The sequence below is a fragment of the Malania oleifera genome, chromosome 12, assembly GCF_029873635.1.
Source record: "Malania oleifera isolate guangnan ecotype guangnan chromosome 12, ASM2987363v1, whole genome shotgun sequence".
Classification (NCBI taxonomy): domain Eukaryota; kingdom Viridiplantae; phylum Streptophyta; class Magnoliopsida; order Santalales; family Ximeniaceae; genus Malania; species Malania oleifera.
In genome coordinates this window covers 81,722,645-81,741,789 of record NC_080428.1, presented here as the reverse complement: position 1 = coordinate 81,741,789, position 19,145 = coordinate 81,722,645, and the positions used below count along the sequence as shown (strand labels likewise).

General features: G+C 35.9%; 1 protein-coding gene and 1 long non-coding RNA gene across 3 annotated transcripts; one reads left to right on the top strand and one right to left on the bottom strand.

The window, feature by feature from the left end:
- Positions 1-2,353: 2,353 nt before the first annotated feature.
- Positions 2,354-2,794, bottom strand: LOC131144034 (protein RADIALIS-like 1). Its single transcript, XM_058092379.1, has one exon. The coding sequence runs from the start codon at positions 2,792-2,794 to the stop codon at positions 2,354-2,356; it is 441 nt and encodes a 146-aa protein (XP_057948362.1).
- A 3,793-nt stretch (positions 2,795-6,587) lies between these two features.
- LOC131144696 (uncharacterized) lies at positions 6,588-19,145 on the top strand. Of its 2 annotated transcripts, XR_009133870.1 has the most exons (6): positions 6,588-6,806; positions 7,141-7,274; positions 9,740-9,789; positions 10,259-10,326; positions 18,580-18,628; positions 18,956-19,145. It is a non-coding gene; the product is annotated as an uncharacterized LOC131144696 (long non-coding RNA). The 2 variants fall into 2 exon arrangements; XR_009133871.1 differs by lacking the exon at positions 18,580-18,628.

Below are 19,145 nucleotides of genomic sequence, written 5' to 3'. Positions count from 1 at the left end.
TTGAAGATAAAGAAAAACATCAATGCTATAGATTGTCACAAGTAGGCACTATAGCAATGAGTGTGGGGGACGACAACAAGAAAAGGTTTAGCGAGGAGGCCAACCGCCGAAACAGATCATGCCAAATGGGAGTATTGAGTGATGGCAACACAATGCAACTCATCCGGCAGGAGTGTTTGGTACCTTGATTTGGAGCCAGCAACCATATGACTGGCAGAAAGAGAAAGAAACCTATTCTTCTGAAAAATTGATAGAAAGTTCAGGGGAGATATCTTTCGGAGGATAATTCTCAAATGCAGTCCAAGGAGGAGGAGATGTTTTGATCAAACAAAAGCTAGGAGATCATGCTTAATATCCAACGTCTACTATGTGCCAGCAATGAAGACGAATTATACTTAGTCTCGGAAAGCTCGTGGAGAGAGGCATCGAATTAGCCTTAGTGATAAGCAGATGGGTAAATAGATGCTCGAGATAAGCTGTTACCGAGTCAAATGGAAAGAACGAATGTTTTCCGCTCGCCATTCCACATGATACGCCAAGGTGTTGAGCGATATCATCAAAGACAAAGACTGCCATGGCATTAAGTATGGCATCTAAATTTGCAAGTTTGAACAATGAGGAAAGCAAAGAAGATGAGTGAAAGGCTTACAAATACCATCATCCAAAGTGATATGTGAAAGCGTATTTTTAGTAATCGCAACATTTAGAACGCGTGGAAGCAAAACCGACTGGAGGTAACTATGCCGCTACAACTTAATACACACAGATGTGTGTGGTCAATTAAGACCATTTTCAAATGGACAGAATCATAATTCTCACTTATGCGACTACAGCAGGAAGGCCCTGGGTTACTTCTTGAAAAAGGAAGTCAGAGGTATCGCTAAGTCACGAGTTCAAACTCTTGTGGAGAATAAAAAGTGGGCTTCCGCATCAAGACTCGGTCAGGACCAAGGAGGAGAGTACAAGACGAAGGCTTTCCTGGAATTCCTTAGACAACAAGGAATTCAGAAACAGTTCACACCATCATACACTCCCCAGTTGAATGGTTGTAGCCGAAAGGAAGAACCGCACAATTCTTAACATGGCTAGAAGCATGTAAAGGATAAAAATGTGCCCAAGAGTTTTTGGGCAGAAGCAGTGTTATGTGCAATCTATCTGCTAAATAGTGTCCGACGAAGAGTCTTGATACAAAGACACCATATGAAGCCTGGAAGTACTCACAGCCCAGTGTGAGTCATCTTAGGGTGTGTTGGCTCCATAGCCTACGCCAGATCCCAGAAGCAAGAAGGACAAAGCTGGATGATAAAGGAGAGAAGTGTATCCTTGTAGGATACGGTGACAGCACCATGGGATATCGACTCTACAATCCCATCAATAAGAAAGTCTTTCACAGTCGGGATGTCATCTTTGAAGAAAATGAATCCTGGAAATGGGAACAGGTTGAATGTTCCAAAGATGCGGAATTGACACTTGAAGGAGAAGAACCTACACAGACAAGAGAAGTGGCTATCGAGCCACAAATTCCTGAGTTGCAGACACCTCCACATGGTTCACCACAGACAAATGAAGCTCCATCATCAATAGAGCGTGAAATCTCAGACATGAGACCTAGAGGAGCTCGAAATCTAGCGATCTGTATGAAAATATAGAACCAATGGAAGAATATATTGCTCTAAACTGCCTGTGCTAACTAGCGACCCAATTAGCTTTGAAGAAAACAAATGGAGAATAATGAAGGATGAGAAGATTCAATCCATAAAGAATAACAAGACTTGGGAGTTTACAAATCTCCCGAAGAGCCACAAAACTATTGGTGTAAAATGGGTCTACAAGACCAAGAAGAACACTCAAAGAGAAGTCCAGAGATACAAAGCAAAACATGTCGCCAAGGGTTACAGGAAGAAAGAAATGAAATTGATATCTTGCAGAACGTATGATCGGATGACCTAATATTTTCACAAAAACACTCAGACATGATATTTTTTGCAAGACTGAAGACAATGTTCGGAATAACAAAGTTAGGAGAGTCAAGTTTAAGGGGGGGATGTTGAAGATTAAACTTGAAGACCGGCAGCCCACCTCCATTGAAGACCGGCAGCCCACCGTTGTGGACATTGGAGATTTGCAGGCAACCTACTCCACCTACCAGCCCACCTCTATTGAAGATTTGCACTCACCATTGTTGATTATTTGATTTCTATAATTACTATAAATAGCTGAGTTGTGTGTGAGTAAATGTGAGCAATGTGGTGTGTGAGAGAGATTAGCCAGTGAGCCGTGAGAGAGATTTTATTCCTCTGTAATTTATTTTCAGATTGAAATTACTGATTTGGAAATTTATCCTCACTGAGTTTCAGCCACAACCAGTGGCTGAGTGCTCCTCTCCACCCATCACTTCTTCGGTCCATGGAGTCCTTTTCTTCCACCGATCCTCGCCCTGCTCCGGCTTGGCCTCGACCGAAATCTGAGAGAGCGCCGGCATCGAGTCCAGCATTGCCGCCGACTCGGTCACGTAAGTAGGCAGCGACTCGGTCGCGTAACTCGGCGGCTCGACTCTTTTGGCCGCGTCCGTCTCTCTCCAAGTGCGAATCACTACATCGTAGTGTTCCTTCACTTCCATGGGCGACTTTCCAGGGAGTAAGCCGGCGATCGTCTCCCACCGGCGCGGCGTTCCCGCTGGAATCAGCAGAATGGCTTCCTCAAACACGTGGTCCTCCGCCAGAGTCCACATGGACTCATGCCTCGCCGGCGCCGACTCTCCGGCTGCGACCCAATGGTACTTCTCCTGAGACATACCTAATCTTTCCTTCTTCTTCTTCTTCTTCTTCTTGGTATGGGGTTTTGTGGTAGAGTTTTTAGGGTTTTGGTATGTATTATGAACTTCTCTGACATTCAATTTATTATAGGGGACATAGACGTGAGTTTTTTTTGGAAACAGAGTCACCGACTCTGTCCGCTGCTACAGCACGTATTGCCTTCCTGGCTTTGCTCGATCTTTTCGTTATTCAAAATCCCAAAAAAATCTTTATTTGTCAGAAATAATATATAAGCTACTTGTAATTTTATGTTTTTAGAAACAATTCACTATTTCTAGTTCGCCAATTACAGAGTGGGATTTGGAAATAAATCTTAGAAATCTCATGACAAAGGAAATACTTTCGGAAAATTAGAAGACTTAGAAATATTTGACACAATCTCTTCGTGTAATCCTGATGGGATCATGTCAATAACTAAACACATTAAATGGTGTGAGACCAATATATTAAGATCCATACCAAAGCGTATTTCACTCTTATACATACCCTAACTAAACTTTACCTTCTATACTATTTGTTGCAACCTTATTGAGTTATTGTATTAAATTTGATTACCTTGTTTCATACATCTGTAACTTGTTAGAGCTTTTAAACTTAAAACTTGAATAATTAAATGAACTTAACTATATGTTTAATTTGATCATGCTTCATATGTTTTTGGGGGCTATCTAATTTAAGTATAGCTTGTATAAAAATTAATATTGACATAGTTCTATGCAAAAATTTTACCCTATGAAAGTATCAATAGTGGTAAGGATTTGGATTGATGGAAAGAACTAAAATCCATGAATATTAATGGTTGAAATATTAATTGTGGACCTTGTGCCATAAATTGCACACTTGTGTCTAACTGTTAGAGTTTGAAATGTTTAAGGGTCAAACATTTTTACCATTATTTTATTTACAGTCATTTTTATTTACATTTCATTCTTCACATTTGTTGTCACACAAGGACAACAAAAATGAGGAAAAAAATGTTAGAAGATTTTTGATAATTGAGTGTAACAAGTGTATCCATTGTCATTGTATTTAAAAGTTGGACATATAACTTACTAAATTCACTTTTCAAGGAAAAAAAAGAGATTAATTGTATATTAAGATTTTAGATAATATGACAGATGTCAATAAAGAAAGTTTTAGATATGATATGAAAATAAACTAGACAAAAGTTTTCCTTAGGCTGATTGTTAATTAAATGGTAGTAAAATAATACTTTTACATCATACTAGTATGTTGGCTTGCTTCATTAATTAAGATCTAACAAGGCACTATTTGGAAGATTAGATTTTGGGTCTTTAAGGAGGCTTTCCGAAAAAGAAGCAAATTTTGCTCCCTTGAGGAATGGTAGGCTTCCATAACGTCTCGAGACAAAATTAGATGTTGGACTTATGTTGAAGTACAAGATTCATATCCAAATGCGAAGCTTGTACAATCCAATATATATAGAAGTAACTAATAATTTATTCTTAGTGACAAATATTAAATCCGTCACTATTAACTTCTATAATAGTGACAAATTCAAAAAATATCATTAACAATAAACTATTAGCGACACATATAATATTGTCACTTGTTACGAGATAAAAAGTTAAAGAACCTCTAGTGGATCTTCCGATCTCGATCCCCTGAAAAGGAAAGAAAAAGAAGTAAGACTTGGAGGATTCGGGATGTACTCCGGGGGATCATTCCAATGCCTAAGTCAGGGATTGACTTTGAGAGGTATGAAGCAACAGTGAAGTATGATTTAGAATGAGATATCTTAGCATCTTCTCTGAGTTCCTATTTATCGTGAAAGAGTTTGACCCGAAGGTGATATGCCATTTATTGGCGAATTATGGTGCAAGCGTGAATCACTCTGGTTATTCCCTTATTGGCATGGATGACTCTGGTCATTATAAGGCAGACATCAATTGCTCTGACGGGGAAATTGACTTGGGTAGTTACTGCCCTCATCAATGTTGGGTTTTAGTCTTCTCTTGACTTATGAGGTGATATACTTTTGGGGTATAACAGTTGCCCCCCCTTTAGTTTTGAATTTGAAGTTCGTTTTCAAAGTTCAAAAGTTGTTCCTGTTGGGCTTTGTGGAGCCTAGTTGCATTTTATTCAGATGATGAACCGATCTGAAATAATATTGCATGGTTTTTAAGTCTTCCTCCTCCAAATTGATGTATTTTTGCGCCATAACCATTAGCTCTCTAATGTCGGCTGGTGGCTTTTTCCCTAATGAGTATAGGAAGGCTCCGGGTTGGAGGGTCGTGGTTAGGGCCGCCAGTGCCACCCCGTGATCTAGGTTGCGGATCTTTAGGGATGCTGTGATGAAACGGTGTATAAACTTCTTTAACGTCTCTCGTTCTCCTTGAATTAGACTCATTATATGGGCCATGGTTTTGGCGATCATTCGACTGCTGATGAAATGACCTATAAATTGCTACTCCATCTTAGAGAATGAGCTAATTGACCCAGGCTTTAGGGTTTGGTACCACGCCCTGACATTACCTTTAAGGATAGTAGCAAATGCACGACACATGATGGCATCAGGTGCACCCTGCAATTGCTTTAATACCTTGAAGGTATCTAGGTGATCCACTGGGTCATTTGAGCCTTCATACATTTCAAAAGTTGGCATTTTGAACTTGCTGGGCAGCGGGACTTCCATCACTTCTTTGGTGAAGGGTGGATCTGATGACTTTAAGGAGGTTTCTCCATAAGAGGGGTTGGTTTGACCCTCTTTCATCATTTTTTCTATCTAACCTATCTTCTTTATTCTTTCCTCCAATTCATTTGATTGTTACTTATTGACTCTCACGCTGTTTGTGTCCTCCACCTTCTTTGTGGGGATAGATTTTTCATCACCTTCTTTTGAGTTTTCTACTTTCTTGGGTAAATCGGGGTCAGCCCACTGGTGGTGGGGGATAAGTTCTCTCTAACCCTTTTGCTGTAAGAGTAGGTTGAACATGTCCTCCATTTTCTTCTAGGAGGTTGCCATATCTTCAATTCTCCTTTGGAAGACAAGAAATTCTTCTCTTGTCACCTTCGGGTGATCTCCGAGTTTAGAGTAGTGAACATACTAAGGTGATTGATCGCCCGCAGCAGGATCAAACCTGGAATTAGTGGTTGCTACTATGACTCGAGAATCGAGGGTCGAAAGTAGGATGAGCACCTCTCAAAAGCGTTCCCACAGACGACGCCAATTGTTGCGGGATAAAAGTTGAAGAACCTCCGGTGGACCTTCCAATCTCAATCCCTGAAAAGGACAGAAAAAGAAGTAAGACTTGGAAGACCCCGGGTGTACTCCAGGGGAACACTTCAATGCCTAAGTTAGGGATTGACATTGAGAGGTATGAAGTAACAGTAAAGTATGGTTTAAAATGAGATACTTGAACCTCTTCTTTGAGCCCCTATTTATATTGAAGAAGTTTGACCTGAGAGTAATATGCTATTTATTGGCAAATTATGGTGCGGACGTAAATTGCTCCAGTTATTATCTTGTTGACATGGATGATTCTGATAATAATTGTCGACACATACGAGAATTATAGTGCCAAAATTTTTGTTATCATTTTATTTTTAGTAGACTAGTAGTAATAAAAGAGCATTATTCATTTATAATTTTACACTAGTAGTAATGATTCACAGTCTCACTATTACTTTTAAAAAAGTTCACTCACACATATTAGTAATGAAGGATTTAAAGTTCGTCACTCAAATTCCGTTTAAGTGACGATCTTGAGGCCGTCACTAATAGGAATTTTTAATAATGAATTTTAAATTAGCTACTAATATTACGGTGATGAAGGTTGTGGTCTGCGTCAGCGGCGGCTCTCTTAGAGCTTCTGCGTCGGCTCCTTCTCCCTCGTCGCCGCTGGCTTTGGCGACCAGTGCTGCTGCTGCTAGTGTTCTATTTTGGAAGAGTGTCTTGATAAGGATCGTCCTTCTTCTTGGGCCGATTCTTCTTTGCTGAAGGCGAAAGAAGAGCACGAAGTCGAGGAGGTAAGGATTGGGTTTTCTTTACTAAGCAATGCATTCACATTTCATATCTAAATGCGTGATTTGGGTGTTTACGACTAGGATTTCTGAATGCTTTTAAGGTTCATTTTGAATTTCAGTATGTTCATCTTCCATCTAATTTGATTTCTGTTTACTCTTCAAAATGTAAAAACAATGGTTGATTGATTGCGAATCTTGGGGACTCGAGGGAGGAGAAGAATGCTTGTCGGATTGAAGCCATAGGATAATAGAATTATGTCTGAGCTAATGTGTAAAAAACAAGGTATGAATTATTGGTGGGAATTGCTAATGTTTTGTTGACACATTGATTTTTCAGTCAACAGGCATCTCTGGATGATTGTTCTCTCTGTCTGCACTGTATTTTAGCTGCTTCTTGGTGTTATGGTGAAGATTGAAGACTGCGTAATGGCAGTTGAGTAAATATGTCTGGGACTGAATCTCGAGGCCCAGGTATGTTTGGATTGCATTTAGTGTGTTAGAGCCTTCTCAAATAAATGGAGACAACTTTCTTTGATTGGGATTGTTCAAGATTTTATTCTTGTACTCTTGTAGGCCATGAATATCCGTTAGGCTGGCTACCCTGGACTTAATTTGTGACATAGTTGTTAGAATCTTACGATTCTAAATTCGATTCATACAATTTGTATCAAATCCACACCAAATCGATTTGAATCTTATTAGCGAATCTAAAATATACTGAATCATTATCGAATCTATCGATTCATCTTGTGAATCTAATGAATCGATCCGAATCTATAGATTCACACAATTCTAGACCTATCATATAACAAACCTGACCAGTTTAAAACCCCCAAAACAATGTTTCTTTCTTTTTTCTTGCTTTTGTTGTTAAACTATTACCTTCCATTCCTTGTCTATGCTAGTTTTGTGCTTAAAAAGAGAAGAAATAGAATTTCACATCTTATATTGCCTTAACAAAACCATTCTTCACTCTAGGAGTGCACTAGTCTGCTATTAAGAAGAAGGGACAGACCACTCACTGGCTGAGGTGGTATTCATGTTTCATTGTGTTAACATTCAAGAGTTGGTTTTTGTGGTAGTTTGTTAAGTTATTATCATACTTTTCTATTTAGTCTGTGAAAGAATATGCATAAAATATTATTTTTTAAAATTGTTGATAAACACCAAAAGTTCAATTTTTTATTCTTTTTTCTTGAATCCTTCCCTTAAACAACATAAAGTTCATTTTTTTATTAATATTTCTTGACTCTTTCTCTTAGTTTTCATTTGGTTAGGGAAAGTATACACATGAAATATGTTTTTTATTTTTTTATTATTTTCAAATGTACTTTACTATTTTGCTTGTTGTTTGTATATCAATATATGCAGCTCATTTAGAATTGATTTTGGAAATTGTACTGAATCTTATGATTTAATTCGATTCTCGATTTCCAAAATTGGAATTTTGATTCATGATTCAAATCTCGATTTGACAACTACGATTGGTGATGTATTTCAGTAGTTTAAACCACATATTGTACCATTGATGGAATAGTTTAAACTACCAATGTACACTTGTGTAAGAGGGGTCAAGTTATGACATAGTGCAAACAACAAAAAACCTTAATCGTTTTCTCCTTTTGCATATAAAAAAAGTTAAAAGTTTTCTGCTTATAAATTTTCCATTTATCAAGGTAACAAGAGCAAAGATTGTAAATTTCTTATATAGGGCTATTTTTTTTTAGTATGCAAGTCATGCTTTTTGGTTTTGTGCTTCTTGGACATTCTTTGGAAGAAAAAGCAAGGATAAGAGCATCTAGCGATTTGATCGAACTTTTAGCAAGTTTGAATGCAATTCAATATATATTTTGAAGGGATAAGCTTGATGCTGTTGGTGTCCCTTTTTTGTGAAATCACTCAAAATAGGCTTTACCACAACCTTATATTGTGTTGTGCTTTCATCAGCTTACCAGCCAGCTGATGAGATGGATTGAATGTTTGAGGTTTTGCTGGATTATACTTGCATGTAAAATGGTATATGCAGAAGTGTAGATATATTGTACCATAATATTGAAGTAATCTTGACAATTCCATACTCTGTGGTAGGAATTTTACAAGTAATATGTACTTAGGATGGTTTGAGCTCAATGTGTTGATACAACCTTATTGTCACACTGTGATGTGATAAACGAGAATTGATCATTTTATGGTGCATGGCATAATTATTTGGGAAAAATGTTACAGTTTTGACTATATTTTCTAGAGAGGATATGACTGTATTATGTTTAATTTACTGAATCATCTTTTTCTAATGTGCCCAATTCATTGTTTGGCATGGAATACTCATACGGCTGTGCCTAGAGCAGGCCTAACCCATGAAACGCTGACACTTCGGATGGGCCCTAAGCCCCTAACCTTGATCAATCATGACACATATGAAGGCATGAAATGTATAGGCTACTTATGATGCTTGTTCTTTTATGTTGCCGTTTAGTCATTTTACTTTGCTTCCAGGCTCTTTTGGGACTTTAAAGCTTACTTGCATTTGTTGCGAAAATACATCAGTAGTATTTCACCAACTTGAAAGCCCTTGTGTAGTAGCGGAGTAAAAATATTTTGTCAACTAGATAAATACTTGATGCAGCGCGTTTTGACCCATTTGACAATGATTAGTTTGTACTAATATTGGCTCTACTGCTCTGGTTATTGGTTTTGTTAAAGAAAAATGTCATTATGATTTATATTTTTAATCTTGATCATATTTAGGTTTTTTGGGCTATCACTTTTCATATTCATTGTTTCAAAAAATGAGTCGTCAGCACAAGTCACAAATTTTGATGTCCTACATGGATATGTGTGATTTTGATATCTTACGCACATTCTAATTAATTATTTAGGATGTCATTACCTTGACACCTGCACGTTCTCTCATTTTGCATTAGTTTAAATTTCAGGGCCAGATCTTGGTGGACATGGGTGATGCACATAGAGCCTCAAATTGTAGGTAAATATGGGGTTACTTTATTTTAAGTGCAGGAAAACAACACTTGCACACCATTAAACAATCTCTTGTGGATTATGTTCACTATACTTGCTAGAGGAATGAGGTGGAACACAAAAATGGTGGATAATGAGGGATGCCCTCTTGTATCCGAAAAATACTATTTGTTTTCAAACAGTGTTGGGTTGCAGGTGAAAATATCTCTGCATCATCACCGAAAATGAGAGAAGGAAGGGAAAATTTTAGGTAGGAGCATCAAAGGAAAGTACTAAGTAGGGAAATATGGTTTCTGCAGCATTTTACAGGACTAATTATTGAGTGCTCCACATTCGTCCTTTCTAGACTGGTTACTGGTATTTACATCTAGATAATGATTATTCTCCCTTCAAAGTCTAGGGTGTTTAAGGGCTTTGGTTTTATTTGTTATTCTTACATTTATTCATCTTACATTGATTCTCATCCTGAACATCAGGCTCAAATCAAAGTGGGTTGCAATTTGCTGGTAATATGCCCTGCCATGGTCCATAAGAACATTTCAAGGTTTCTCCTTTTCTTTATTTTTTCAATCTCCACATTAATTTTGCAGTACAAATTTCAATGAGATGTTTATTTAATTCCTTTTGCTAAACATGAGCCATTTAACAATTTATAATGAAATTCTTCTACAATCTATGTTTCATTTATTGTCCTTTCTGAAATAATTTTATAATTAGCTGTTACTTTTCAAATGCACTTGCGGCAATTATAAAGCTCCTGCAGGCTATCCAAACCAACTTGCTACTGATCCCTATTTCCTATAGTACTCAAGTCAAATAAATTACTATTAAATAAGCTTCTGATTCTGTATCTCCTCTAGTCTTTTTTATCCAGATTTGCTTATTTTCTTGCTAGTTGACTTGTTTTGTTATTTTGCTCTATTGTGAACACGCAGACTGTTGGACAAAACCCCTATAACATCACCCAATCCCAAACTAATCAACTGAAAGTCCCTTACCTTAATTCAAACAATCCTTTTTTAGGCACAAACAGATAAAAGTAGACTTGATACCATGGTTTTAAATCACGGTAGCTGGTAGCGTAACGTAACGGTAACAAGTGTAATAGGAAGCAGGAGTAGCAGATGTTACATAACGGGTAGCGGGTGTAACGGCCGTGAATTTTTTTGAAGCACGCACAACCTTGTGCATATTAGCGTACTTGCATGTTTTAAGTTTTTGGCCATTCTTAGAAAGGGTTTTAGTGTATTTTGGACCCTTTAGTTCGAGTAACTAAGTTATTTGGTAAGGGCAACAAGTTTACATTTGTTTTAAACCATCATTGATAGAAAATTACGTGTGTGCACGTATTTATACTTCTCATTGTTCTTATCTGTGATAAGTTCTTATGTGTGCTAAATGAATTAATAAAATAAAATACACTATACACTCCATTAATCTATTAGACACATAAGACATACGAATGATATAAATATAAAATAGCTAGAAAAGAAAGAAGGTTGAAGTTGAAAAATAAAGTACATAAATATCACATTACTAATATTATTAAAAAAAAATTCCTAACAAGTTAGTATTTTGAAATTGTTAATTAATGCATCTATTGTGAGTATTTAAAGAAAAAGTAAATTTTGTATCATTGTCATCCTCATTATAATCTTTTCCCCCTCTTGCCACTCGGTATATTGAGAATGATATATGAAAGAGAGAGAAAAAGTGAGAAGAAAAAGTAAAAAATAAAATATTTTTTTGGTGTAACAGTCCTATAGCGGTTACGTAATGGCTGTGGCGGCCTTTACGTAACGGTCGCGGTCCGTAACGGCCGCTACGGCCGTGATTTTTCTTCCCACCGATTTCGCGGTGTGTAACGGTATTGGTAACCCAAAAACCTTTACGTAATGGCGTTACATAACGGTCGCGGCCTTTATTTAAAACCATGCTTGATACGTACTCTTGCCCACTAGCCCATTAATGTAAACTAAAAAACCCTGTGTAACTTCTCAGAAATTGGATTTATTAGTGTGAAATTGAGAATACCAAACAAACTTCTATTGCTCTCTGTATTATTCATAGAGAATTTTTTTCCCTAAGACTTTTTGGCTTTAGAGAATTGTAAGACGTTTTTGTTGGATATGTCTCAAAGGATATGTCCCACATGAATGACATGGGTCCCACATAAAGGATATATGTCCCATATGATATAGGTAATGAATGATTAGGTTATGGATTAACTTAAGGGATAGGCTTTGAAAAATGCTGTGAGATTAATAGCTGGAAGTTGGAAGGTTTCCTATATATATATTAGTTATTGTTATGGGGAGTAGCTAAATGGTAATATAACATTCTGCATGGTAATGGAATGAACTAGGAGAGATATAGAAATTGTCCTATCTCTACCTTAACTCTCTATTCATCAGCCATTCTCCCATAAATTTGGTGAAGTAAAGAAAGAGATCGGGGTTGAGTAAGAGAAATGATTTTTACGGTTTCTACAAGTGTTCTTCTTGGTTAACATATATTATGGCTGATTTCGGTATGTTCATATATTACGGTTTTCTTTATTTTTCTGCAATGAAGGTAGTATATATGTGAAGATCATGATATTTAAAGATCCTGTTCAAGTAGAATAACGGTATGTGGTATCAGAGCTATGTTGAAATTATCGTGATCTTCTTTTTATGATAAAGATTGTTTCCATTAACCCCTTACGATCTCATTATTGTTTCGTATGAAAGCTTGTGTTCATGATATTTTCTAGAATTGAAAAGAAAATTCATATGACATATGACTCTTGAAAATTTATGTGATATTTGTTGGATTTATTGAGCTTTGTTGGTCTAAAAAAAAAAAATTAATTATAGTTCTGAATAGTGAACTTGCTGGTCGAAGAAAACTGTCGACGAATTGAAATACTAAGAGCAGATTTTTTTGAGCTTCAAAAAAACCGTCGATGGTTTTCCCCTGGACAATGATACTAATGTGGGCTGTTAAATGAAATGCATGCAAACCATTTTATTGCTTGATTAAGAATAGAACACTCACATGTTTAATAATAGTAAATTGATAATGATGGCATGTTCTGGACTCATTAGTATCCGAAGAACAATTATGTTTATGCATACATGAACTGTTGAATTTTACGTAAAGGTAAGCAAGTAAAATTCGTATAGTGGAGAATTGGCTATCTACTGTGAACTTGGATAATTTTTGCTGAGTAAGGAATCAATCAATGTTTATTTTATGGTTAGCATGTTGTTGCCAAAGTGATTTTGTTAAGAAAAGTTATAAACATTGAATTGAAATATGATTTTACAAAAATTATTACAGAATGGTTATTTGATTATTATGGTTGACCCAAAGGTGCACCAACTTTCAAGTAATCATTAAATTAATCAGGATAATTGAAAAAATGGTAGTGAGATTGGGATGGATGCCCAAAGGTGATAGACCAATCGAACTTTAAAAGGTTATCAGTTATGTCTGGGTGGGTGAAAATCATCGGTAAATGTAAATATTAGTATATTGCATAAGTTAATCCATAGATTGAACGCAATATTACCAATGAAAGTGTTTTTATTCAAAGCATTAATGTTGTGATCATTTTATCGCAGTGTCTGTTCCTGTTTCACTACATTTGCTAGCTTCTTCTGTTCCGATCTTTAATGAGACAAATTTCTATAACTAGAATGAACAAATTCGGTTTCACCTTGGTGTTCTAGATTTGGATTTAGCTCTGCGAATAGATAAACCGGCTGTTATTACTGAAACAAGCAGTTCGGAGTAGCGAGCTTTGTATAGGTCATAGGAAATGTCGAACAGATTAAGTATTATGTTCATGCAGATGTGTATAGCAAACAATATTAAGTTAACACTTTCTCAACTTGAAAATACAAAGGAATATCTTAAGGCTGTGGAAGATCGGTTTCGTTCAACAGACAAGTCCCTTGTAGGGAGATTAATGGTTGAACTTACCACCATGAAGTTTGATGGTAGTCAAGGAATGAACGAACATGTCCTTGATATGACTAATCTAGTTGTTAGACTTAAATCTCTGGGAATGAATGTTGATGAGAGCTTCCTTGTTCAGTTTATTCTGAATTCTTTGCCTCCTCAGTATGGGTCATTTCAAATTCACTATGACACTATTAAAGAAAAGTGGAATGTGAGTGAATTGGCAAGCATGTTAATTCAAGAAGATGTAAGGTTTAAACAACAAGGACAACATTCAATTTGTGTCATGAGTCATGCAGTTGGAAGTAAAGGAAAGAAATTAAAGAAAGGTTTAAAAAAAGATCCATTGAAGGTAGTGAGTACTTCTTATGGCAACGAGACTCGCAAGAAAGAACATAATGGACCAAAATGTTATTTCTGTCGTGGCTATGTGCATTTAAAGAAAAGTTGTGCGAAACGTAAAACTTGGTTCGAAAAAAAGGTAAGTTATTAGCTTGTGTATGTTTCGAATCAAACATGACACAAGTTCCTTCTAACATATGGCGGATTGCCTCTAGTTCTACTGTTCATGTTTTAAATTCGATCCAAGTATACCTTACGATTCAGAACATAAAGGAAAATGAGCACTTTATAGTCTTGGGGGATAGAAATTAAGTACCCTCTGTTGGTGTTGGAACCTTCCATTTGTTTTTAAAGTCGGGTCATTGTTTAGACCTGTTTGATACCTTCTATGTTCCAACTATTTCTAGGAATTTAATTTCAATGTCAAGACTTGATAATGACGGTTATGGTTTGTATTTTGAACATAGGGGTTTTCGTCTTATGAAAAGTGGCTTGTGTGTTGGTTTTGGTGTTTTGTCAGAGGGGTTGTATAAATTTAACCTTAATGAAAATTTTGCTGAAACACTCCTCACCCTGCATCATAATAACATAGCAGAGTTAATGAAAACTCCTCTTTCTTGTGGCATAAAAAACTGGGTCATATATGCAAAGAGAGAATGGAGAGATTAGTAAAAGATGGTATTCTTACAAACCTTGATTTTACTGACTTCGATGTATGTGTTGATTGCATTAAAGGAAAGCAAATCAAACATACAAAGAAAGGGGTCACGAGGAGTGAAAATTATCTAGAGATTGTTCATACTGATGTATGTGGACATTTTGACTCACCGTCTTTTGGTAGAGAAAATTATTTTATCACCTTTATTGATGCTTTAAAAACATATATTGCTAAAGTTGAGCGACAATTGGATAGAAAGGTGAAAATCATTCGATCTGATAGAGGTGGTGAGTATTATGGTAGGTATGATAGAATTAGATAATGTTCAGGACCATTTGCTAAATTCCTAAAAGAGCATGGTATTTGTGCACAATACACAATGACTGGTACGCCTTAGCAGAATGGTGTGGCTGAAAGGCGTTATCGTACTCTTATGAAAATGGCTAGGAGTATGTTAAGTAACTCCTCAGTACCCATTTCATTGCGAATGGAGGCTCTTAAGACAACCGTTTATTTGCTTAACCGGGTTCCTAGTAAGGCAGTTCAAAAAATTCCTTTTTAATTGTGGATGGAAAGGAAACCGAGTTTAAGAAACTTTCATATTTGGGGTTGTCCAGCAGAAGTTAGGATCTATAATCCACATGAAAAGAAATTAGACTCTAGAACTATAAGCAGATACTTTATTGGTTACCCAGAGAAGTCCAAAGGGTATAGGTTTTACTGTTCTAAGCATAGTACGAGAATTGTTGAAACCAGAAATGCCAGATTCCTTGAGAATGACGAAATTAGTGGGAGTGATGTATCACATAATGTGGTCATTGAAGAAGTTCAAGTGCCCATCCTGATGCCCAGAACTTCAACAGAAATTGTTTTTTCTCCATTTATTGAACAGTATGATAACAATGAACAACAATCTAGTGATCAGTCATTCCATAATGAGAATGTCACCAATGAACCAGTTGCAGAACAATTACAAGGAATAGCATTAAGGAGATCTCAAAGAGAAAGGAGATCAACTATTTCATATGATTATTTTCTATATCTGCAAGAATCTGATTATGATTTAGGGACAAGTAAGGATGTGGTTTCATTTTCACAAGCCATTGAAAGCAATGATTCTGAAAAGTGGATCAATGCTATAAATGATGAGTTAAAATCAATGGAACAAAATAAAGTCTGAGACATTGTTGATTTGCGTGTAAAATAGTTGGGTGTAAGTGGGTCTTTAAGACCAAATACGACTGTAATGACAATATTGGACGATATAAAGTTAGACTTGTAGCAAAAGGTTTTACTCAAAAGGAAGGTGTTGATTACAAAGAGATGTTCTCTCTTGTATTGAAAAAGGACTCTCTTAGAATCATAATGGCTTTGGTGGCTCATTTTGATTTAGAGTTATACCAAATGGATTTGAAAACTGCTTTTGTGAATGGGAATTTAGACGAAGAGGTGTATATTGATCTTCTTGAAAGTTTAATGATTAAAGGAAAGGAGCATATGGTTTGCAAATTAAAGAAGTCAATTATAGACTTAAACAAGCTTCCAGACAATGGTATTTTAAGTTTAATGATACGATCACGACCTTTGGATTTAAGGAAAATACCGTTCATCGATGTATATATCTAAAGATCAGTGGGAGCAAGTTTATCTTCTTGATTCTATATGTTGACGATATTTTGCTTGCTAGTAATGATCTTGGTTTACTAAATGACACCAAGAGATTTCTTTTTATGAACTTTGAAATGAAGGATATGGGTAAGACAACTTATGTGATAGAAATTGAAATATTTCGTGATAGATCACGTGGATTGTTAGGGTTGTCTTAGAAGGGATATATCAATAAAGTTCTAGAAAGATTTTATATGGCTGACTGTAAGGCAACTCTTGCAGTCTTGCTCCTATTTGTAAAGGGGACAAGTTCAGTGTAAAGGATTGTCCACATAATGAATTAGAAAAGAAAAGTATGGAAAATATTCCTTTTGCATATGTTGTTAGAAGTTTAATGTATGTGCAGACTTGTACGAGACCAGATATTAGTTTTGCAGTTGGAATGCTCGGGAGATACCAAAGTAATCTCGAAATGGAGCATTGGAAAGCTGTAAAGAAGGTTTTGAGGTATTTGAAAGGAACGAGACACTGTATGCTCACATATCAAAGATCAGAACAGTTGGAGGTGTGATTGGTTACTCTGACTCAGATTTCGCTAGATGTGTTGATATTCGAAAGTCAACTTTTGGTTATTTGTTTCGATTAACTAGAGGAGCAATATCATGGAAGAGCGCCACATAGACAATCATAGCAGCATCTACTATGGAAGCTGAATTTGTGGCATGCTTTGAGGCCACAATTCATGGTTTGTGGTTGTGGAACTTTATCTCGGAACTTGGAATTGTTGACAGTATAGTCAGGCCGCTGAGAATTTATTGTGATATTTACGCAGCAGTCTTTTTCTGTAAAAACGACAAATATTCTAATGGCACTAAGCACATGGAACTCAAATATTTGGCCATTAAGGAGGAAGTTCGGAAACAGATAGTTCTTATAGAACATATAAGGACTGAGCTCATGATAGCAAATCCTTTAACAAAGGGGTTAACACCGAAGACATTTAAAGAACATGCTGATCACACGAGTTTTTGTTGTAATCTCTTATGTATGATTTTGGATCTTTATGTTTTGTTCTATAACATGTATATTGATATCACAAATGGTGTTTTTGAACATTATTCCCGTTTACCATCAATTACGTAATTATGAAGATGGATTATTGTTAATAGGAATGGTCTTTGACAAAAGACATTATAGGGACATTATGGTTACTTCCTATTATGGATTATAGTTAAATGATTTGCTAGCATTTGTTGTACATGGAAAGGAAGATGTCACTTTAATGATATTTACCGCCATGACTTGTGTTAGTGAGTTGTTTAATTATGATATTATGGTAATCTCACTAAAAGTATGAATAAGCTAATAATTATGCGCATATTATGTTTATATTGTTAATCCAAATTAACGTCATTCATATAGGTCAAGTGGGAAAATGTTGGATATGTCCCACATGAATGCATTGGGTCCCACATAAAGGATATATGTCCCATATGATAAGGAGAATGAATGGTCAGGTTATGGATTAACTTAAGGGATAGACTTTGAAAAATTTTGTGAGATTAATGGCTGGAAGTTGGAAGATTTCCTATATATATATTAGCTATTGTTATGGGGTGTAGCTGAATGGTAATATAACATTCTGCATGGTAATGGAATGAACTAGGAGAGATATAGGAATTGTCCTCTCTCTACCTTAGCTCTCTATTTATCATCCCTTCTCTCAGAAATCTGGTGAAGTAAAGAAAGAGATCGGGGTTAAGCGAGAGAAACAATTTCCACAGTTTCTACAAGTGTTTTTCTCGGTTAACATATATTATGGCCGATTCCTGTATGTTTATATATTACGGTTTTCTTTATTTTTCCACATGAAGGTAGTATATATATGTGAAGATCATGATAATTAAAGATCCTGTTCAAGCAGAATAACGGTATAAATTCTTATAGTTTCGTTGTCTTTTGTTATTCAACTTCCATCTTCTAAATGTACAAGTAGTTTTGCACATCTGTCTTCTCTTCTTCTTCTTCCTCCTCCTCTCTCTAGCTCTATAATTTGTTTGCTTTTATGCATAAGGCTAGAGTTAGAACTGGTAGAAGTCACATATGTAACCGGTGGGCTAAACGTTACTTGAATTGTCTTATCTTTTTCTAATGTGGTGGATGGTAACAACATTTGTGCTGTGGCCTAAGCTCAACATGCCTAAGCCTTAATCTTGATATTGTTTAATTGCTCTTTTGTAGAAAATGAATACTGGAAGGCAGCCATACATAATACCGAATGTCATGGATGGTACTGATATTGCCTCGTATCCTTTCATTTAAAAAGAAAAATGAAAGCAGAAAGTTCATGATACACATGTTACAACAATGAGGTTTAGTGATCATGGGGAAAATATAATGCTAGTGAGCTCAGTGGATTTGAATATTTGAAAAGACAATGCACTTTGTGGAAAAAATGAAAGCCTATATTGCAATATATTCCAATATTATATAATGTCAAACCGTTGTCATTGCGATTGCTGCAATTTGGCCATATTATATATTCTTTTGAGCTTTATTGGGTATTATTTATTAATTTAAAATTACTAATTTTTTTGTTTAATTATTATTTCGCAAGTACATATGTTTGGCTTTGATGGTGGTCATGGAGGGACATAGATGAAGGCCCCTTTTGCTTTTTTATTATATGGTGGTATTGAATACAATTAAAACTCTTAATATATATGTTTGGAATTATATTAAGCTAGTAACTTTTATCAAATGTATTGGTTTATTTTATATGAATAAAAGAATTGTGGTTTATTTTA

Coding starts and splice junctions, on each gene's coding strand:
- LOC131144034 (XM_058092379.1), bottom strand. CDS start 2,794: ATGTCTCAGGAGAAGTACCATTGGGTCGCAGCCGGAGAGTCGGCGCCG.